The 24,172-nt window shown below is 37.8% G+C and overlaps 1 protein-coding gene across 5 annotated transcripts in view; it reads right to left on the reverse strand.

The window, feature by feature from the left end:
• Window positions 1–24,172, reverse strand: part of SCAPER (S-phase cyclin A associated protein in the ER) — a 333,543-nt gene that overhangs the window by 295,480 nt on the left and 13,891 nt on the right. For 4 of the 5 annotated variants that reach the window (XM_017870307.1, XM_017870315.1, XM_017870326.1 and 1 more), the window contains exons 2-3: window positions 18,775–18,839; window positions 717–834 (exon numbers count right to left, since the gene is read on the reverse strand). In XM_017870307.1, the coding sequence (XP_017725796.1) occupies window positions 717–834; window positions 18,775–18,780 (124 nt within the window). In that variant the 5' untranslated portion in view covers window positions 18,781–18,839. Of the gene's footprint in view, window positions 1–716; window positions 835–18,774; window positions 18,840–18,981; window positions 19,021–24,172 lie in introns of those variants that run through there. The other variant, XM_017870334.1, reaches the window with a different exon arrangement.

Below are 24,172 nucleotides of genomic sequence, written 5' to 3' on the forward strand. Positions count from 1 at the left end.
ATTATGATAAATATGATTTTTTTAAATCTTTTATTTTATAAGAATTTAATAAAAGAAAAAAACCTAAATGTCCATTTTCATACTGCTTATAAAGAACTGCCTGAAACTGGGTAATTTATAAAGGAAAGGGCTTTAATTGACTCATAGTTCAGCATGGCTGCGGAGGCCTCAGGAAACTTGCAATCATGGTGGAAGGAGAAGGGCAAGCAAGGCACCTTCTTCACAAGGCAGCAGGAAGGAGAAGTACCGAGTGTAGGGGAAAGAGCCCCTTATAAAACGATCACATTTCATGAGAACTCACACTCACTGTCATGAGAACAGCATGGGGGAAACCACCCCCATGATCCAATTACCTCCACATGGTCTCTCCCTTGACATGTGGGGATTATAGGGATTATAATTCAAGGTGAGATCTGGGTAGGGAGACAAAGTCTAATCACATCACTAAATCTCTTATCACTTTAAAAAGCCCTAATCTGCCAGTCATAATAACACAATAAACCCAATTTCAAATTTCACTATTACCTGAAAAAGCAAAACTAACTGTAAGGCTTTTATAAAGCCATGTGTGTATAAAAGCAACAAAAAATCATTTCTTATTTAACATACTAATCAGCCCCAAGAGGTCTAATTGCAAACGGTTTTCAGTCTATCTATTTAGGACTAAATACATCCTTCTTATTTACAAAAATGAAACTAATTTTTTAAATACATACCATCATCATCTTTGCTTTCTAGTGGAACACTCCAAGCTATTAGGTTTCTTGCTGTACGACCCTCCTCTGCAACTATTCTCCTTACTTTGTCATGACTATTGGAGCGCTGGAATGAAGCCTATGTATGGAAAAAATGGTACTTATTAGATTATTAGATATTACATAAGTCAAAGTATATAACATATTTAACAAAGTCATTATTTCTCACATTTTTTTCAAAAAGAAAACACTAATTTGGGATTTGGGAGGTTGTTAAACAGAGAAGAGAAAGTCACAAGTCTTTTTTAGATCTAAAAACACTGAGTTTTGTAACTCTAAAAAATAAACAAATTATTTAAATAATAAATATAATCTAAAGTTTGAAAAGTGGCCTAAAAAGCACAAACACTGCTGTGGACTAATATCTGCACCATCCCTTACACATCAACAAGTCCAAGTGTGAAAGAGACCAGTTTTTACAAACATCCTATATATCTCCCCTAAAAGACCTCTTCAGCATGAAATATTTTGGAAAATCCTTTTTTTATTCCCTAGAGATTGTGCTAAAGTAAGTCAACATTCAGTTTTTAGCTACATAATTTTATCTCCAAGTTATCAGGATTCAAATAATAATTGCTGTTAACAGGTAAATTTAAATTGCAATTTTTAAAACTCAAACTACTGCACAGAACATGTGTAATTTCTTGCTTGCTCTAGCCCCGCATGGCCTAAAAACACGAGCCTACAGGTTCAGCCCCGCCAACAATCTGTGCCAGCTGGGAGCCAGGTCCAGTAAAATAAAGGAAATTGCTTCCCCACTAATGAATGTCGTATCAAAATAGTCTGTTTTTATAAGCCAAGTATCTGTGAGAAGAAAGAGATCATAAAGCACCCATATGAACACAAGAATACAGCCTCTTTATCTAATCCTTAAATCTGTGTGGGCAACCTGCCTCTTTGTGAAACAAGTTCACCACTGGGCCAGCCCAAAATCCCAGTCCAATTAGTAGGTGCCTCCATGCCCTCCTATAGTTCTTGCCAGCCTGGATTTTTAGCAATCCTGGAATTCTAAGGCACAATACATTTCACAAGGTAATTACTATGTGCAAAAATATCAAGAGACTGAGGAGAATATAAAGAAATATAAAGTATTGTGCTTGTCCTCAAAGAGCTAACAATCCAAGCCAATGAAGCAAACATGTAAGAGTAAAAAATAATACATGAATTAACAAGTATGATAGGTAGTCTCCAAATATGCCACCCTTGGCTCCAGTGAACCACACCTGCTGGTGTTCATGTCCTCATGTAATCCACTCCCCTTGAATATGCCTCTGTGACTTGCTTTCTGACCAATAAAATGAGGCAGAAAGGACACTGCATGACTTCTGAGACTAGGTCATCAGAAGCTTTGCAGCCTCCACCTGAGTCTCTTAGAATGTGCCCTCTCTTAAAATCCAGCTGTCATTATCGGGGAACTCACCCCGATAATTCAACGTGGGTCCTTTTCTTTTTTCCCTAAGTGTCAGCCAGTCTGTGAAATAAAGGGAAATAGTACAAAAGATAAATTTTGAAGCTGGGTGTCCGGGGGAGACATCACATGTCGGCAGGTTCTGTGATACCCCCCCCCAAGCCACAAAACCAGCAAGCTTTTATTAGTGATTTTCAAAAGGGGAGGGAGTGTACGAATAGGGTGTGGGTAACAGAGATCACATGCTTCACGAGGTAATAAAATATTACAAGGCAAATGGAGGCAGGGCGTGATCACAGGACGGGGCAAAATTAAAATTGCTAATGAAGTTTCGGGCACACGTTGTCATTGATAACATCTTATCAGGAGACAGGGTTTGACAGCAGACAACCAACTGGTGGGACCAAAATTTATTAGGTGGGAATTTCCTCATCCTAATAGGCCTGGGAGCGCTATGGGAGACCGGGGTTTATTTCATCCCTTACCTGCAACCGTAAAAAACCGATGTCCCCAGAGCGGCCACTTTAGAGATCTCCCCCTAGGAACACATTCTCTTTCTCAGGGATGTTCCTTGCTGAGGAAAAGAATTCAGCAATATTTCTCCTATTTGCTTTTGAAAGAAGAGAAATATGGCTCTGTTCCGCCCGGCTCTCAGGCAGCCAGACCTAATGGTTATCTCCCTTGTTCCCTGAACATCGCTATTATCCTGTTTTTTTTTCAAGGTGCCCAGATTTCATACTGTTTAAACAATTTGTGCTGTTAACACAATCATCACAGGGTCCTGAGGCGACATACATCCTCAGCTTACAAAGATGACAGGATTAAGAGATTAAAGTAAAGACAGGCATAGGAAATCACAAGAGTATTGATTGAGGAAGTGATAAGTGTCCATGAAATCTTCACAATTTATGTTCAGAGACTGCAGTAAAGATAGGTGTAAGAAATTACAGAAGTATTAATTTGGGGAACTAATAAATGTCCATGAAATCTTCACAATTTACATTCTTCTGCCATGGTTTCAGCCAGTCGCTCCATTCAGGGTCCCTGACTTCCCGCAACAGTCATGCCATGAGAAGCCCAAGCCACAAGTAAAGAGACCACACATAGGCAGCACTCTGGTTGACAGGCCCTAGCTGAACTCCCAGAGGACAGCATCCTCTGCCCATTGTGTGAGTGAGCCATTTTGAACATTCCAGCCCAGCTGAGCCCCTAGAAAACTGCTGCCATGCCAGTACCCAAGCCAACATCACATCACAAAAACCAACCAGTCAACTCACAGAATGAAACAATAGGAACTAGATGAATGCATCCTAACACACAATACACACACCTGGAACCATTTGTATACAGATATTAAAAACCATGAGTTTACACTGATTGATTTCAATCCTATGCCACAGGGCTCATTTCAGCCTTTCTCTTTGCTTGTTTGAAACTTCTTTCTCCAACATAAGATCCCAAGTTTTCATTATCTACAATCTGTTTACTTATCTGTTCAATTCTAATATATACACAAAGTAGTTTCAGAATTGCTAACCCATACTCCTATGAGAAACACATTTACTAACTATATTACAGCATTTATGTATGGTTCTTATCTTTAACCTTACAATATCCAAATTAATGCTTGCCAAAATCATGTAATTAGTTCTCATCTTCCCCTGGGAGTATGTTACCATTTGCCTTCCAGTTTGGATTCTCCCCACCTACTGGTTAATTTTTATTCTTTTGGGGAATATGTGAAGAAAAAGCACCACATTATTTTCAAATGAAGGAAATTAATGAGCAGCATCACTTCAGGGAAAGAAAAACAAGTCACTGTAGTACACTCTAGAGCAAGGGTCAGCAAAGATTTTCTACAAAGGGCCAGATAATAAATATTTTTTTTACTTTAGGCTTTGTAGGCCATAAGATCTCTAACAACTACTCAATTTTGCCATTTTATGTGAAGCAGCATAGTCAATATGTAAACAAATAATGTGGCTGTATGGTAACAAGCCAATTGTGAGATAAACAGATACATATTACTTGTCATTCTGAAATAAATTCAAATTACTGAAGTTTTAAATTCACGCAAAGAATATCAAACATACCCTCACACATTTTTTCCTGAAGCATTTGAGAACAATCTGCAGTTATACTCCTTGGCAGTAAATACTTCACTATGTATTTTATATATGTAAGGATACTCTCCTATATCACTATACCATAACTAACAAAATCAGGAGATTAACGCTGACACAGAATTATTATTTAAACTACAACATTTAAATTTCACCAACCGTCCCATTGATCTCTTTGACAGTACAAAATAAAGTTGAGAAAAAGGTATGAGCCCAGTTCTCCCAGAAACTCTGCAAACCCCAAAGAGGATAAATTTTACAAAGAAAACCACACTTAAGCATTGCACAGAAAAACCGATAACATGAAACAAAGAAAAAAATCTTAAGAGTACAAAGGAGAGGGAAAAATCAACTCATTACCTTTAAAGCAACAGTAGTAAGACTGACAGCCTTGCATTGTCCAGGAAGCAATAAAAGTAATAATTTATAATAAACTCTAATAAACTGATAACTTATTGCCTATTTAGCGGTATAGTAGGGTCAAAATCCAGACTGAAAAAGGTTCAAAACAGAATGATGAGAAAAATGGAGAGAATGAGTATTAAGATACTTTGAGTTTCGTCATAAAGGAGAACAAAGAAATAAACAGAATGGATTTTTAAGATGAGTGATAGTATATCATACTTTCATACTGATTGGAATGATCCAGTACAGAGAGAAATTGTGTTATGGTAGGAAAGAGGGAATGACAACAGGTGCTAAATCTGTGAGTGACAGGAATCAGGTTTTTGGTACAAAAATGAGTAACTAACCAACGCATATCCAAACTACTAAAAAAACAAAGACTACGTTCTTCTACTCTAATTCTCTGTGATGAGAGTCTAATCCAGAACTTGTCACTTTTTATGTCTTTAACATAAACATCTGTACCCACATTCCTTCATTCCTCTGACCTTACCCTGAATATCCATGTGTCATCTACTTACCTGACTCATTAAGCTTTCACTGAAACTCACTGTCACTGTCCAAACCCCATTCAGTGTCCTCTAGATTTGCAAAAGTCACTTCTCTACTCATTCCCATACTTTCCAATCAATGTAACACCAGAAAACCTCCTCGTTTAGCTTAAGCACTTCTCCCATTAAGTATTAGTCAGTGCTATCTAACTTACACTGACATCTATCATTTAGGTTACCTAAGCATTGTTCTAACCAAGAGTATCACAATTGTTTCCAGGCCAAATGAACAAGTATAAATAGGTGGCCTACTTTTCAGCTCTATTTCAGCTAATTCTCTTACACAATCACAGAACATCCTGTGAGAGAGAGAGAGAGAGAGAGAAAGAGACAGAGTGAGTGTGTGTGTGTGTGTGTGTGGTCATAAAATTTACTATGCCATACATTATACTCTAAGTCAAGAGTCTTCACAAAATAATGAGTTTCCAAGAACTAAAATGGATAATCACAAAATAGCAATGTTGTAACACTAGACCAGAAAACTTCAAATCTAATATTCTTTACTTCCATAAACATTTCAGCTCTCCCATCAATTTTACCAAGTTGGCTCTTTTGTATTTAGTATATATACATAGACACACATTCAAAGAAAAACTACTAGTTCAAGACTTTGATTTTATTCTTAGTTTCAATACTTAATAAGCAAAACATCATAACTACTCATCTTACTACAAGATCTGATTGAAAATCATTTTCATTTTAAAGCACAGATGCTTTTGTAATATATGCTGAATGGACTCCTTTCAGTAAAACCCATAAATTCTAATGAGTTTTAGTAATCCAATTCTTATAAAAATGTCAGTAGTAATGTAAATAAAATAGTTTTAAGCATTTTAATATATCAGGGTTTGAAATGCAATAAATAGTTCTCAGATACTTCATAAAATAGATGTCTATTTCAAATAGTATTTTTTTTTAACCTAGGTTATTTTCTCACAGGAGTCTTCAACAAAGTATGTGTATTTTCATCCAAAGTCACAGTGTGCCACCTAGTGCTATATGGAGATTTTACAGAGACCTGTTCAAATACTTATGTTTCGATTAAAAGTATCAGTCTTCAGTGAAAGTTTTTATGTTCAAATCTTACAGTACATAATCTAAGAAAGCAAGTGTTTAGAATAGTCACCAAAGAGGCTAGGTACTTCTGAAACTTGCTCCCAAATAAACGTCTTTCTCTTAGGTTTAAAATATCTAAATAATTTCAATTTTAACAACTTTTCCCACGATCTTGAAAAGTTTACAAGTACTGTTTACTAAATATCTATATATCTGTCTCCATAAAGCTTTCTACTTTATACAACTTCTTCAAAATCCATTCATACCACTACCTGCCCATAAAATGAAATTCTTATATCTTTTTTCCAATGTTTTTCAGCTTTCTGAATAATTCAGAGAAGAACCTTTCTCTTAAATTCCCACTACTAAAGCCCTTAATACTTTGGGTAGTATGAAGATAAGATTACTAATCATGAAGCCTACCTGAGAAACCATATAATCAGTACAATTTCCCTAATATTACAGAATAAGCTGGAATCCTGTTCAGTAATTTATGATAACTTTATCAGTTTTTACCAATATTTCACACCATCTAAAGGTAAAACCATAGATGAACTAAGGATGGCTAAACTATCATAAGGGGGAAACAACTTCTCTCTTGTATGAGCTACTCTGTTCTGGAGCCTCTGTTAGAGCTCACTAGCCTATACCCTAAATAATATATCAAGTCTTATCGAGTCTATCTCCTAAATACAACTGGAGAATGTAAATCCACTACCATCACCCTAGTCCAAGCCATCATCATCTCAAACCTAAATTATTAATACTGTATCAGCCTCCATGACAGAGACTACAACATGCATCAAAACCACTTGCTTTCTTTCCTGTCACAAAGCTAGACAACACCTTCCAGTCTTTCTTGCAGACAGATGGCCATGTGACTTCTGCATGCTAGAATATAGGGGGAAATGAGGTAAGCTATGTCCAGATCTGATTTATTTTTTTTAAAGTCTCCTGCATCATCAGCTATGCTCTCTCCCTCAGTTTCCCACTTACTGGCCAGATGCACAGGATCTAGCAGGACTCTCTAAAGAATGACGGAGTCAAAAGATTAAAAAAAAATTAGTCCCATCAAAATGTGAAAGGTCACATGCTGAATACCTACAATGAACTATTAAGTGAACAAGAAATAAACTACTAATCTGTTGGTCCCCCTTCCAGTTCTGAAACCATAAAAGGCATCCACATTGAAAAGGAAGAAGTCTAATTAGCCTCGTTTGCAGATGACATCTTTTACTTAGAAAAATATAAAGACAGTCAGGTGTGGCGGCTTACACCTGTAATCCCAGCACTTCAGGAGGCAGAGGCAGGAGAACTGCTTCAGCCTGGGAGCTCAAGGCTGCAGCGAGCTATGATCGCACCATTGCACTCCAGCCTGGGTGACAGAGTGAAACACTGTCTCAAAAAAAAAAAAACCAAAAAACCTAAAGACTCCACCAAAATATGTTAGAACTGATTAACAAATTCAGTAAAGGTACAGGATACAAAATCAACATACAAAAACCAACAGTGAACAATTCAAAAAAGAAAATCAAGAAAGCAACCCCATTTACGACAGTTACAAACAATATAAAATATCTTGGAATCAATTTAACCAAAAAAGGGAAAGATCTAGACTGATGAAAGAGAATGAGGCTATAAAAAATGGAAAGATATTTCATACTTATGAAATGGAAGAATACTATTAAAACAACAATATTACCCAAAGCAATTTACAGATTCAATGCAATCCCTTATCAAAATACCAATGACATTCTTTACAGAAATAGAAAAAAAAAAATTCTAAGGCCGGGCGCGGTGGCTCAAGCCTGTAATCCCAGCACTTTGGGAGGCCAAGACGGGCGGATCACGAAGTTATGAGATCGAGACCATCCTGGCTAACATGGTGAAACCTCGTCTCTACTAAAAAATACAAAAAACTAGCCGGGCGAGGTGGCAGGCACCTGTAGTCCCAGCTACTCGGGAGGCTGAGGCAGGACAATGGCGTAAACCCGGGAGGCGGAGCTTGCAGTGAGCTGAGATCCGGCCACTGCACTCCAGCCCGGGCGACAGAGCAAGACTCCATCTCAAAAAAAAAAAAAATTCTAAAACTTATATGGAACACAAAATACCCCAAACAGCCAAAACAAACCTCAGCAAAAAGTATGAAGCTGGAGACATCCCAGTACCTGACTATAGTAACAAAATCAGCATGGTACTGGCATAAAAACAAACACACAGACCAATGGAACAGAATAGAGAACCCAGAAATAAACATATGCATTTACAGCCAAGTAATCTTTGACAAAATTGACAGGAACATACACCAGGGAAAGAACACCCTATTCAATAAATGGTGCTGGAAAAACCGGATAACTTTATGCAAAAAAATAAAACTAGATTCCTATCTCTCACCATACCAAAAAATCAAATCAAAATGGATTAAAAACTTCAAGGTAAGACCTGAAACTATGAAACTACTAAAAGAAAACTTGTCTGGGTAAAGATAACTTGTCTGGGTAAAGACTTGTTTGTGTAAGATCTCAAAAGCACAAGCAACAAAAACAAAAACAGACAAATGAGACTATATTAATAACTAAAAGGATTCTGCACAACAAAGGAAATAATCAACAAAGAGACAATCCACAGAATGGAAGAAAATATTTGGAAACTACCCATCTAATAAGAGATTAATAACCAGAACATATGAGGAGCTCCAACAACTCACTAGCAAAACACAAATAATTCAAATTAAAAACGGGCAAAAGACCTAAATAGACATTTCTCAAAAGAAGGTATACAAAATGGCCAACAGATACATGAAAAAAGACTCATCACTAATCACCACAGAAATGCAAACCAAAACTACAATGAAATATCATCTCACCCAGTTAAAATGGTTTTTATCAAAAAGACAGGCAATAACATGCCACCAAGGATGTGGAAAAAGAGGCACCCTAGTACACTATTACTATTAGTGAAAATGAAAATTAGTATGCCATTATAGAGAACAGTATGAAAGTTCCTCAAAAAAACTAAAAATAGACTCGCCATATGATCCAGCAATTCCACTACGGAGTATATATCCAAAATAAAGGAAACTTTAATCAAAAAGATATCTGCACTCCCATGTTTATTGCATCACTATTCACATACATGGAATCAACCTAAGTGCCCATCAACAGATGAATAAAGAAAATGTATTACATATACAAAGTCGAGTATCATTCAGCCATGAAAAAGAATAAAATCCTGTCATTTACAACAATACAGATGGAACTGGAGGTCATTATGTTAAGTGAAATAAGCCAAGCATAGAAAGAGAACTATCACATGTTCTCCCTATATGTTGGAGCTAAAAAAGTGCATCTCATGAAAATACTGAGTAGACTGGTAGTTACCCAAGGCCAGGAAAAGTAGTGGAGTGGGGTAGGAGGGGATAAGAAGTTGATTAATGGGTACAAATATATGGTTGGATAGAAAAAATAAGATCTGGTGTTAGATAGATCAGAGGGATGACTATAGTTATAATACTTTATTATGCATTTCAAAATAGCTAGAAGAGAATAATTTGAATGTTTCTAGTATAAAAAGATATATTTAGGTTGACAGATACAACCAAGTATACTAATTTGATCTTAACAAATGATATGAATGTAATCAATTATCACATGTACCCCAAAATTATGTATATCTCTTATGCAGCAATAAAATAAAATAAATTATTACTGGGCATACTAGAAAACAAGTCCAAAGACTAAAAACCAAGAAAAAATACAAAAAATGAGAATATACCCACCCATGAGCCAAGTAATAAAAGTTATCAGAAATAGATTTTAGAGTAACTCTAATTAATATGAACTGAAAATAAAATGATTGAAATTTTCTGCAGAAAACTAGATACTTTAAAAAAATCAAGTAGAGGCCGGGCGCGGTGGCTCAAGCCTGTAATCCCAGCACTTTGGGAGGCTGAGACGGGCGGATCACGAGGTCAGGAGATGGAGACCATCCTGGCTAACACGGTGAAACCCCGTCTCTACTAAAAAATACAAAAAACTAGCCGGGCGAGGTGGCGGGCGCCTGTAGTCCCAGCTACTCGGGAGGCTGAGACAGGACAATGGCGTAAACCCGGGAGGCGGAGCTTGCAGTGAGCTGAGATCCGGCCACTGCACTCCAGCCTGGGCGACAGAGCGAGACTCCGTCTCAAAAATAATAATAATAATAATAATAATAATAATACAAAAAACTAGCCGCGCGAGGTGGTGGGCGTCTATAGTCCCAGCTACTCCGGAGGCTGAGGCGGGAGAATGGCGTAAACCCGGGAGGCGGAGCTTGCAGTGAACTGAGATCCGGCCACTGCAATCCAGCCTGGCCGACAGAGCGAGACTCCGTCTCAAAAAAAAATCAAGTAGAAATTACAAAACTGAAAAATGAAAAAACTGAAATTAAGAACTCAATGAATGGTTTAACAAGAAATTAGTGAATTAGACTAAAACATCCCAATGAAAACAGGAAAAAAAATAGAAAAGAGCAAAAGAGACATAAGAAATTTTTTAAAAGATCAAACATAGAAGCAAAAACTGAAATCTGAGGAAAAGAGAAACAAAAATGGGATTAGAGCACATAAAGGCTAAGAACTTTCCAAAACTAACAAAAAAGATCATACCATGAATCAACAGGCACTATCAATAAAATTGTGATTTTTTTAAATAAAAAAGTAAAATAAAAAGACAAACGACAGACATATTAGGGTAAAAAAGTACTGACAACCAAAAGAAAAAAAGAAAGAAAACCTTAGAAGTAATCACAAGTAACCTCAAATTAATAAGAATAAAACTGACAAGTGACATTCTATAAGAAATAGAAACAATAAATGCAAGCCAATAAAATAATATCTTCAAAGTGAAAAAACTAAATAACTGCCATGCAGAAATATGTCAAAATATCTATTTAAAAACTAATAAAAGGGCCAGGAGCCGTGCCTCACGCCTGTAATCCCAGCACTTTGGGAGGCCGGGATATACTTTGTTTTTCATATCTTTAAAATTTCGTAAGATTACAGTACTTTCATATAGTTTGTATTTATACTCTTTTATTCATATTTTTACTGTTTTTTGGTGTTCTTCATTTGCATGCAAACCTAGATTATTATACTCCATTAGTTATAGTATAATAATATAATATAGAATATATAGTACATAATGTAGTATAATAGTAGAATGTAGGTTTGCATGCAAACCTAGATTATTATACTATATTATCATACTAGATTAGAATACTTTTTATACTAGAAAACAGCAATTTTCTTTCAGTACTTTAAAGGTGCTCCACTGTTTACTGACATTTATCATGTCTGTTTGTTGGAAAATCAGCTGAGTTTTTTTGTCACCCCTTTGAAGGTAATGAGGTCTTATTGTCTCTGTACACTCTTAAGATCTTCTTTGTTTCAGGTTTTCATCAGTTTTTCTGTGATATACTCATATTTGGTCTTCTTTGTATTTATCCTGCTTAGGGGTTTGTAGAGCTTCTGGGAGAATTTGGCTGATAGCTTTTGTCAGTTTTAAAGCCATTCCCTTTCAAATTTTTTTTCTGCTCCAATTTTTTTTTGAGATGGAGTCTCGTTCTGTCACCCAAGCTGGAGTGCAGTGGTGCGATCTCAGCTCACTGCAACCTCTGCCTCCTGTGAATATAAATTCAATGTTATATTGAAAGTCCTAGTCTGTGTAATAAGGTGAGAAAAAGAATAAAACAGGGAAATTACAAGCTGAACCTACAGCAGCTTGTTACACTAGAAAGTACAGAAACGCTCAAAGAATAACATGGACATATCAAATAAACTTGGCTGGGTACAGTGATTCACAACTGTAATCCCAACACTCTGGGAAGTGGATGCAGGAGGACTGCTTCAGTCCAGGAGTTCAAGACCAGCCTGGGAAACATAGGGAGACCCCCATCTCTACAAAAAATTTTAAAAATTGGCCCAGCTACTCAGGAGACTGAGACAGGAGGCTGGCTTGGGCCCAGGAAGTTGAGGCGGCAGTGAGCTGTAATTACGCCACTGCACTCTTGCCTGGGTCACAGAGACCCTGTCTCAAAAAAAAAAAAAAAAAAAAAAATCCAAGAGCCAGCTTAAAGTCACCCACTGGCTAATCTGGGACAATCTGAGTATCAAAATAAATAATGATAATGTCAGATTACATTAAATACAATTAAAAATCAGAGTTCAGATAACAGGAGAATGTAAGCTTTTTCCTCACAGATCTTTAACTAATGAGTAAATCATTAATGGATTCTAAAACTAGTAAGTGACAGTTTGATAAGGTACTGTATATTTACACAGCCTCAAAGTGCCTCTCCACAAATTACTTACTAATATCAAAAGAGAAAACAGAAACTTTAAAGTAGAAAAGCTTGACACTACATTACATTAACAAAGTGATCAAAGTTAACAAGCAGGACGAATTCAAATCATATACCTCCTATGTGATATATTGAGAAGGACACATCATCATTCATGTGATACTCTGCCTAAAATGCAAAACCTGAACCTAATCATGATGAAACATCACCTAAATTAAGGAGACATTCTTCAAAATAACTGTTCCGTAGTCTTCAAAAATGGCAGTCAAGAAAGAGAAAGGCTGAAGAATTGCTCCAGATTAAAGAAGAACAAACAGACCTGACAACTAAATGGATCAAGAAGAAAATAACTATAAAATACACCATTCAGATAATGACAAATTTTGAATATCTACTGTGGATTATATAATAATATAGCATGAATGTTAAATTTCCACATTTTGATCACTGAATTGTGATCATATAAAAGAATGTCCTTAATTCTTAGTAAATACACATTGAAGTATTTAAGGATGAAGGAGTATGTTGGCTTCAAATACTCTCAAATGGTTCAGGGAGAAAAGTATACATTGATCTATGTGTGCAGGTAGATATGTGTATATGGATGGATGTATATTTACAGACACATGTGTGTTTCACACACCCAAAGAGAGAAAGGAAAGAATAAAACTAATGGGGCAAAATTAGCAATTGGTAAATCTGGCAAAAGGATATATGAGAATTCCTCATAGTCTTCTTACAACCTTTCTTAAATTTAAAATTATAATGAAATTAAAAGTTACCAAAAATGATATAGGAGAATATTTTCATGATTTTCAGGTAGAAAGAAATAATCAGGACACAAAAGGCACTAATCATAAAGGAAAAATTTAGTAACCAAAAGAACAGATCCTATTCAAAAGACGGTATTAAAAATGAAAAAGCAAGCTACAGAGCAGGAAAAGTGCCAAAGGTGCCAACGGTCTTAGACTCAAGATAAAGAACTCCTTAAATCAATCGCAAAAAAAGAAAGACACTGAGTCAAGGCCAGGCACGGTAGCTCATGCCAGTAATCCCAGGACTTTGGGAGGCCAAGGCAGGAGAATTATTTGAGCTCAGGAGTTTGAGACCAGCCTGGGCAACATAGTGAGACCCAGTCTCTATTTAAAAAAGAAAAAAAGAAGAGGAAGAAGAAGACAGACACTGAGTCAAAAAAAAAGTCTACTGGGTCAATAAAAAAATGAAGAAGAAACTTGAGTACGCACTTCACAAATGATCCCTAAATGGCCAATAATCAAATGAAGAAGTACTAAGAATCGGTCATCAAAATTACTAAAAAAAATTTTTAATAAATAAATGATTATACTGTGTACTGGTGAGGATCTGGGGCAACTCCTCCCATACACTACTGACAGGAAACGAAACTGGCAGCACCACTTTGGAAATCTGGTATTATCTATAAATACATGACCTGGCCTCCAGTCTCATCTTGTACTATTCTTTTCCTCCTTTGCCATGCTCCAATATCACTGACTTTCATTCAGTTCCCCATAAGCACCAAGCTCCATCCTAATTCAGAACATTTACACAGAATTGTTTCTTCCATGTGGAATAATCTGCCCCTCTATAATGCACATTTATTGGCTTCCTCCCTAGCATTCATTCTCTACATCCTCCTTTCCTAACAGTTTTTGTTGGGGTCCCTTGTGGTTCTAGATAAGCACATTTTGTCCCTAACTCCAGGGCACAGCACATGACCTTGCCTAAGTCAATCTGCTCACCTATCCACAACAAGTGATCCAGAGGTGAGCATGTGACCTAAGGTGATCAAAACTGAGGATCTCAGATCTTTTACTGGAATGTTAAAGAAAAGACTCTCCTACTGGCCATATATTAGGGAATATACAGCTTTGAAAACTACTGCTAACCATCTAGGGATCATAAAGACAGCAAGTCTTAAAATAATGGCAACAGAACAGAAGCCAGAGTAAGCGGAGGAAAAGCAATCAAATTCTTGATGACACTGTTGAGCCACTGGATCAACTCTTATCTGAAGCCAACTCTACTTGCTACTGAAAGCATCCTGATTAAGAAGAGTATTCCTCTTGGCCCAGCCAAAGCCTAATGATCTTTTGAATTCCAACTTAAATGTAACTTCCTAAGGCTAAGTTTTCTTCAACCCCAAGACTTGGCCAGGATTCCTTTTATATACTCAAACCAATTTGTACTCCTTTGTAACACTTAACCACAATTATATTTTAAATCATACATTTAATGTGTTTATTCTGTCTTCCCATTAGACAGTAAGTTTCTGAAGGACTAGGTTTTGTTCACTACTCTATTCTCACTGTCTAGGATGGCGCCTGGCACATAAATATGTCACGAATGAATGAACTGGCAGAATGATTTTTAAAAATACATCAATAAATGAACATTATTGGGAAAGGAGGTGTTCTACATAAATTTATAACTGAAGTTTTCCCTGCTAAGCACTAATTCTTTTGGTTTTACTATTTTGTATAAAATCTCTAAACACATTTCCTTGACCTCTGCAACACAGGCTACTAAAGAAACCTATTCTTTTCTTGATAACTTCAGGTTATCACTATGAACACCAACTTCTATATGATACTATAATTTAATTATGCCTCAGGAGTTATAGAAATACCAAAGATAGTTGTCCTAAAATAAATGGGCACAGACAAAAGTGTTGTTAAAGATTTTTTAGTTCTTTACTTCCTGATGATTAAGTAGGACACAAAAGCTTAATTATTAATTATTTTCTCCTCTTCCCTAACAAGCTATTAGCTGTCAATTCTTATTTGCTAGGCTTATGGGAAATGTACTATTATAGTTCTGAATAAGGAACTCAAGAATTCTGCAAGTACAGTGAATATACTTACAGTGTGTGGACTATCTGTTGTGTATGATCATAGGCATTTTTCATTTCCTTTCAGGTTTTTGGACATATTCCTTAGAGTCACAATTGGCAGATAAGAAAAGCTTTACTATATCTTACCTGCTAGAGTTTTAAAACAAAGATCAATAGGAAATAGTATGCAGCTATAAAAAGAAATTAAGATCTTTAACACTCTAGAATATATTGCTGAGTAAAAAAAAAACCTCCCAAGATACTAAAATATATTATCTTTAGGTTCAAAAAAGAAAAACACATGTATATACATATAAATATGCATTCTTCTTTTTGAAAATATAAAGGATAAATCAAACATTAATAAAAATGATTACCCATGCACCCATTAAAATGACTACTATCAAAACAACAGAAAATAAAAAATGTTGGCAAGGACGTGGAAAAATTGGAACCCTTGTGCACTGTTGGTGGGAATTTTAAATGTTGCAGCCACTGCGGAAAACACTATGACAGTTCCTCCAAAAATTAAAAGTAGATTTACCATATTATCTAGAAGTTCCACTTCTGGTTATGTACCCAAAATAACTGAAAACAGTTCTTCACTATTTTATTTATTTATTTACTTTTTGGAGACAGAGTCTTGCTCTGACACCCAGGCTTGAGTGCAGTGGTATGATCATGGCTCACTGCAACCTCTGCCTCCTGCATTCAAGCGATTCTCATGCCTCTGCCTCTCACGTAGCTGGGATTAAAGGTGCATATCACCACGCCAGCTGATTTTTGTATTTTTAGTAGAGCCAGGGTTGGCAAAGTTGGTCTCAAACTCCTGACCTCAAGTGAGCCAACTGGCTCAGCCTTCCAAAGTGCTAGGATTACAGGCGTAAGTCATTGAGTCTGGCCTGAAAACAGTCTTGAAGAGATATCTATCTGTACACCCATGTTCATAGCATCATCATTCACAATAGCTAAAAAGGGGAAACAGTCCAAGTGTCTGATGAATGGATAAGCAAAATGTAATATATACTGACAACAGAATATTATTCAGTCTTAAAGAGGAAGGAAATTCTGACATATGCTACAATATGGATGAGTATTGAAGACATTATGCTAAATGAAATAAGCCAAACACAAAAAGACAAATACTGGATGATTTCACTTATATGTGGTACATAAAGTAGTCAAAATCACAGACACAGCAAGTGGTACAGGAGCAGGGGGTAAGGGGAAATGGGAAATTATTGTTTAATGTATATAGTTTCAATATTGCAAGACAAGGAGTTCTGAAGATGAGTAATAGTGATAACTGCATAACAATATGAATATACTTAATATCCCTGAACTGCATACTTAAAAATGGTTCAGATGATAAATGTCATGTTATTTGTATTAGCACAATTTAAATTTTAGAAATTACAATTAAAAAAAAATTTTAATGTTACCCACAAGGGAAGAAGAGAAAGAAGAGAGAAGAAAGTTGAATTTCTCTAAATGAACATTGTTTTATAGTTTGAATTTTGAACTATGTAAATGCTGCATATTAGGACGGTGGAATCTCTTTTGTCAAGATACTAAGATAGACCAGGCATAGTGGCTCATGCCTGTAATCCCAGCACTGTGGAAGAAGACCAACGTAGGAGGATCACTTGAGGTCAGGAGTTCAAGACCAGCCTGGGCAACAAAGCAAGACTCTATCACTACAAAAAAATAAAAAATAAAAAAATTGGCCAAGCGTGGTGGCATAGTTCCAAGCTACTTAGGAGGCTGAGGTGGGAGGACTGCTTGAGCCAGGTGGTAAAAACTGCAGTGAGCTGATTGTGCCACTGCACTCCAGACTACGTGACAAAGAAAGACTCTGTCTCAAGAAGAAAAAAAAAAGATATTAAGAAAAAAAAAATCTGTCAACCTAGACTTCTATTCCCTCTAAGACCATCTTTCAAAATTAGGGCAGATTAAAAAAAAGAAATCTGCTGGCAAACAAAAGCATAGTTTATGACCAAAAGACCCAAAAGCAGACCAACAGAAAATAACCCCAAATGACAGATATGAAAAATCAAAACCTTAGAACTGAGGAAGAGTATGAAGTGGGGAGGGATGAGATAAGAGCACACAACAAATATGCTCTCCTGCTCTTTTTTTTTTTTCTTTTTTCTTTTTTTGAGACAGAGTCTCACTCTGTCGCCCAGGCTGGAGTGCAGTGGTGAGATCTTGGCTCATTGCAAGTTCCGCCTCCCGGGTTCACACCATTCTCCTGCCTCAGCCTCTCGAGTAGCTGGGCCTACAGGCGCCTGCCACCACGCCTGGCCAATTTTTTGTATTTTTAGCAGGGATGGGGTTTCACCGTGTTAGCCAGGATGGTCTTGATCTCCTGACCTCGTGATCTGCCCATCTAGGCCTCCCAAAGTGCTGGGATTACAGGCGTGAGCCACCACACCCAGCCCTCTCCTGCTCTTTCAACCAGAAGAAGGGGCTCTGCCCTGAGCCCCACACTTTAGAAGGTTGCACCTATCAAAACACCAAAATCCAAAAAGGGATCAGTAACTAATTGAGTGAACACAAATTAAGAGAGAGGGACTCCCAAACTAAACTGGGTCCCCCTAGGGCAGACACAATAAGAGGAGAAGGAAGAAGGCAAATCAGCATCTGTGCTGGAAAAACCAGAGCAAGAATCTGCTTTTGACTAAGGTTAGTCACCCCAACTATCCCAAAGGAAGTATCCAGGCAGACTGGACTCCCTATATACTTACATTCCTTTTTCCTCCTCAATTTGAGTAGTTTAAGATGTTTGGAATTGCCTGAAAAATGTTGAGTTAGAAAAGTAAAGTGTGGGGACAGAAACCTGTTTTCCCTGGCTCTCTGGGGAATTTCACATCAGTCCCCATACTAGATTCAAGACCTACCCTAGCCCAACTTCTACCCTACCTGACCCAGGGAGAGTAGATTCCTTTAAGACCCGGCTGGACCCTGGATAGGAGGCCAGGTCAGGCTGTTAGTATGCATTGATTGGTAACTATTTAATCTTAAGACATTTTAAAAGCTGGCTTCCACTTGTATTCCTAACCTAGGTACCATAAGTGTTAGAGGCAAGCCTGAGGAGCAGCAGGGTTCCTGGGCTCTAAGGTTAAATAGTACATTCATAGTTGCTCACTTTATCACTGTGCTTTATGACAATGTGTTCCATAGGGTATCTTGAATGAAACAACTATTACATTAAAAAAGATAAAAGAAAGGAAGAAAAGAGAAAGGCAAAAAAACTAAGGCTAGTAGTCTTTAAGTTATCACTTACCATCATTCTTTAAATTCTCTTCTATGCCAAGATCATTTATCACATAAACCCATGGAGTATGACTCCTACAATACAATAAAAATATATATATATGCTTAGTTATAACATTACCAGAAAACCATAATTATTCATAAAAAGATACAAATCTCATCCCCACACTTACATTAAACAACAACAACAACAAAAAAAACTGCTCCTTTATATTACCTGTTGGGGTATAATATAGCAGTCTTTAAATACTCCATGCTGAACAAGACCTCAATGCTCTCCAAAAAATAAAAATCAAATGGAAAAGGAACAGTATTAATTACATGGACATCCTAACCCAGAGGGGTTCCAAACTTTTTTACTACAACTCATAAACACATACACGTTTTATATCTTACCCAGTTCATACACGTTTAACTGAATTAAAAGTTTCGTAAAGTAACAGATGCATTCTAATATTTCCTTCTGTATTCTATTTCGGTTTTTAAATGCTGCTTTCACTGAACTGACTCGCTAATGAGTCTCAACTCAGCATAGAAAACCCTGTGTAACTTTCCTTAAGAACGTTCACAAACTAAGATTTTATCAGAATATCTTAATTAACAATTACATAAGGCTCTAAGTATAACAGCCCGTACCTTTCAGGTAACCTATTTAATATGGCCAAACTTTTACTCAAAGAAATCCAAGTCAGGGAAACCAGACAGAACAGAAAGGGACCGGGAAATTGCTTAACAAGAAAAAAAAAAAAAGACCTAACCCTGTATGAAGAGTCAGTGAACAAAAAAAAGAAAGCGGCAATTGGAACCAAACCTCCTTCTGGAAGAAAACCTAGATCATTTATCCTTTGTCAATAAAATATGCTCCTTTAAAATGCAGTACCAGTAAACATACGTCCAGAAAAAATGTATATACAAATGTTCACAGCAGCATTATTCATAACAGCTAAAAAGTAGAAACAACCCAAATACCCGTCAACTGATGAATGGAAAAATAAAATGCACATTCACACAATGAATAAAAGGACATAAAAATGGATAAAAGACCAAAAAAAAAGGAAGAAAGTGCTAATACATGCTATAATACATGCCAAGTGAAAGAAGCCAGTTATAAAAGAACACAAATTGTATGATTCCACATATGTGAAATGTCCAGAACAGTCAAATCCATAGTGTCAGAAAAGAGAGATTGCTGAAGGCTGGGGGGTTAGGAGAAAATGAAAGTAACTGCTAATAAGCACAGGGTTTCCTCAGCGGGTGATGAAAATGTTCTAAAAGTAATTATGGTGATGGCTGCAAATCTCTGTGAATATACTAAAAAACATTTTTAAATGGGGAAATTATATAGTATATGAATCATTTATCAGTAAAGCTATTCTATTTTTCAAATGTACTACCTCTGCTCACAAACCTCCAACATCTCTCCATCTCACTCAGAGTAAAAGCCAAAGTCCTCACAGTAGCCTATCATGTCCAAAATTTTCCAATTCCATATACCCATTCTCCCCAGCATTCATTTGTACTCCAATCACACTGGCCTCTTTATGTTTCCCAGCATGCTAGACATATTCTAGCATTATGGGTTTACACTTGTTGGACCTCCTATGTGGAACACTCCCAATTCACTTTGCACAAATGTCACTCTCAATGAGGCCTTCCCATATAACATTCGTTAATTCATTCACTCATTTTGAGACAAGGCCTGGCTCTGTCGCCCAGACTGGAGTGCAATGGTGCGATCTTGGCTCACTGCAACCTCTGCCTCCCTGACTAAAGCCATCTTCCCACCTCAGCCTCCTGAGTAGCTGGGACTACAGGTGCACACCACCATGCCTGGGTAATTTTTTTATTTTTTGGCACAGACGGGGTTTCACCACATTGCCTAGGCTGGTCTTGAACTATTGGGCTTAAGCAATCCACCCACCTCAGTCTCCCAAAGTGCTGGGATTAAAGGCATAAGCCACCATGCACACCTGGCCCGATTTAAAATCATAACACTACCAAACAAAGAAAAGCCGTGGGAGTTCGCCCCACCTTATAAAAAGGCTAAAAGAAGTTATTCAAGTTGAAACAAAAGAAGACTAATCATTCATCTGTTGATAGACACAAGCTGATTTCTTATCTTTACTACTGTGAATACGCTGCAATAAACATATAAGTGCAGGTATCATTTTGGCATATTGATTTCCATTGGGTAGATACCCAGTAGTGGGATTGTTGGATCAAATGGTAATTCTATTTTTTAGTTTTTCAAGACATCCTCATAGTGTTTTCCATAGAGAGTGTAATAATTCACATTCCCACAAAATTGTACATGAACCCTATAAATTTATACAAATTTTTTAAAAGGATGCTAACAATGTGAAAGTGTATAAAAATAAAACCCACAGCTGGGCACGGTCGCTCACTCCTGTAATCCCAGCACATTGAGAGGCCGAGGTGGGCAGATCACCTGAGGTCAAGAGTTCAAGACCAGCCTGGGCAACAGGGAAAAATCCTGTCTCTACTCAAAATACAAAAATTAGCTGGGTGTGGTAGTGTGCTCCTGTAATCCCAGCTACTTGGGAGGCTGAGGCAGGAGAATTGCTTGAAACCGAGAGGCAGAGGTTGCAGTGAGCCAAGATCTCACCACTGCACTCTGGCCTGGGCAACAGAGTGAGACTCTCTCTGAAAAATAAATAAATAAAAATAAAAAAATCAGATGCTGGCAAGGTTCTGGAGAAAAAGGAACACTTATACACTGTTGGTGGCAGTGTAAATTAAGTTCAGCCATTGTGGAAGATACTGTGGTGATTCCTCAAAGACCTAAAGACAGAAATATCATTCAATCCCATTACTGGGTATATATCCAAGGGAACATAAATCATTCTATTATAAAGACGTATACACCTGTATGTTCATTACAGCACGATTCACAATAGCAAAGACATGGAATCAACCTAAATGCCCTCAATGACTGGATAAAAAAAATGTGGTACATATACAACAGGGAATATCATAGAGTCATAAAAAAGAATGAGATCATGTCATTTGCAGGTACATGAATGTAGCTAGAGGCCATTATCCATAGCAAACTAACACAGGAACAGAAAACCAAACACCGCATGTTCTCACTTATATGTGAGAGCTAAATGATGAGAACACATGGACACATAGAGGGGAACAGCATGCACTGGGGCCTTTCGGAGAGTGGAGGGTGGGAGGAGGGAGGGGATCAGGAAAAATAATTGATGGGTACTATGTTGAATACTTGGGTAGTGAAATAATCTGTACAACAAAGTCCCATGACACAAGTTTACCAACATAACAAACCTGCACTTGTACCCCTGAACTTAAAATAAAAGTTTTTAAAAAGTCAGAGTGTGTTCCAAGATGGCCAAATAGGAACAGCTCCAGTCTGCAGCTTCCAGTGTGATCAACACAGAAAACAGGTGATTTCTGCATTTCCAACTGAGGTACCTGGTTCATCTCATTGGGACTGGTTGGACAGTAGGTGTAGCCCACAGAGGGCGAACCGAAGCAGGCCGGGGTGTTGCCTCACCTGGGAAGTGCAAGGGGTCGGGGATTTCCCCTTCCCAGCCAAGGAAAGCCGTGACAGACTGTACCTGGAAAATCGGTACACTCTCGCCCAAATACTGCACTTTTCCCATGGTCTTAGCAACTCACAGACTAGGAGATTTTCTCCCATGCCTGGCTCAGCGGGTCCCATGCCCACGGAGCCTTGCTCACTGCTGGTGCAGCAGTCTGAGATCAACCTGCAAGGCTGCAGCCTAGTGGAGGAGGGCCATCCACCATTGCTGAGGCTTGAGTAGGTAAACAAAGCAGCCAGGAAGCTTGAACTAGGCAGAGCCCACCACAGCTCAGCAAGGCCTACTGCCTCTACAGACTCCACCTCTGTGGGCAGGGCATAGCTGAACAAAAAGCAGCAGACAACTTCTGCAGACTTAAATGTCCCTGTCTGATGGCTCTGAAGAAAGCAGTGGTTCTCCCAGCATGGCGTTTGAGCTCTGAGAACAGACAGGCTGCCTCCTGAAGTGGGTCCCTGACCGCCGTGTAGCCTAACGGTGAGATCCCTCCCAGGAGAGGCCAACAGACACCTCATACAGGCAATGGCCCCTCTGGGACGAAGCTTTCAGAGGAAGGATCAGGCAGCAATATTTACTGTTCTGCAATATTTGCTGTTCTGTAGCCTCCACTGTTGATACCCAGGCACACAGGGTCTGGAGTAGACCTCCAGCAAACTCCAACAGATCTGCAGCTGAGGGACCTGACTGTTAGAAGGAAAACTAACAATCAGAAAGGAATAGCATCAACATCAACAAAAACGACATCCACACCAAAATCTCATCTGTAGGTTACCAACATCAAAGACCAAAGGCAGATAAAACCACAAAGATAGGGAGAAACCAGAGCAGAAAAGCTGAAAATTCTTAAAAACCAGAGTGCCTCTTCTCCTCCAAAGGATCACAGCTCCTCACCAGCAACAGAACAAAGCTGGATGGAAAATGACAAGTTGACAGAAGCAGGCTTTAGAAGGTTGGTAATAACAAACTTCTCCAAACTAAAGAAGCATGTTCTAACCCATTGCAAGGAAGCTAAAAACCTTGAAAAAAGGTTAGATGAAAGGCTAACTAGAATGAACAGTGGAGAGAAGACCTTAAATGACCTGATGGAGCTGAAAACCATGGCACGAGAACTTCGTGACGCATGCACAAGCTTCAATAGCCAATTCAATCAAGTGGAAGAAAAGATATCAGTGACTGAAGATCAAATTAACGAAATGAAGTGAGAAGATTAGACAAAAAAAGAGTAAAAAGAAAGAAACAAAGCCTCCAAGAAATATGGACTATGTGAAAAGACCAAATCTATGTTTGATTGGTTCACCTGAAACTGACGGGGAGCATGGAATCAAGTTGGAAAACACTCTGCAGGGTATTATCCAGGAGAACTTCCCCAACCTAGCAAGGTAGGCCAACATTCAAATTCAGGAAATACAGAGAACACCACAAAGATACTCCTCGAGAAGAGAAACCCCAAGACACATAATTGTCAATTCACAAAGGTTGAAATGAAGGAAAAAGTGTTAAGGGCAGCCAGAGAGAAAGGTCAGGTTACCCACAAAGGGAAGCCCATCAGACTAACAGCAGATCTCTTGGCAGAAACCCTACAAGGCAAAAGAGAGTAGGTGCCAATATTCAACATTCCTAAAGAATTTTCAACCCATAATTTCATATCCAGTGAAACTAAGCTTCTTAAGTAAAGGAGAAATAAAATCCTTTATAGACAAGCAAATGCTGAGAGATTTTGTTGCCATCAGGCCTGCCTTACAAGAGCTCCTGAAGGAAGCACTAAACATGGAAAAGAACAACTGGTGCCAGACACTGCAAAACATGTCAAATAGTAAAGACTAT

The sequence above is a fragment of the Rhinopithecus bieti genome, unplaced genomic scaffold (assembly GCF_001698545.2).
Source record: "Rhinopithecus bieti isolate Rb0 unplaced genomic scaffold, ASM169854v2 scaffold_662, whole genome shotgun sequence".
In the NCBI taxonomy this organism is placed as follows: Eukaryota; Metazoa; Chordata; class Mammalia; order Primates; family Cercopithecidae; genus Rhinopithecus; species Rhinopithecus bieti.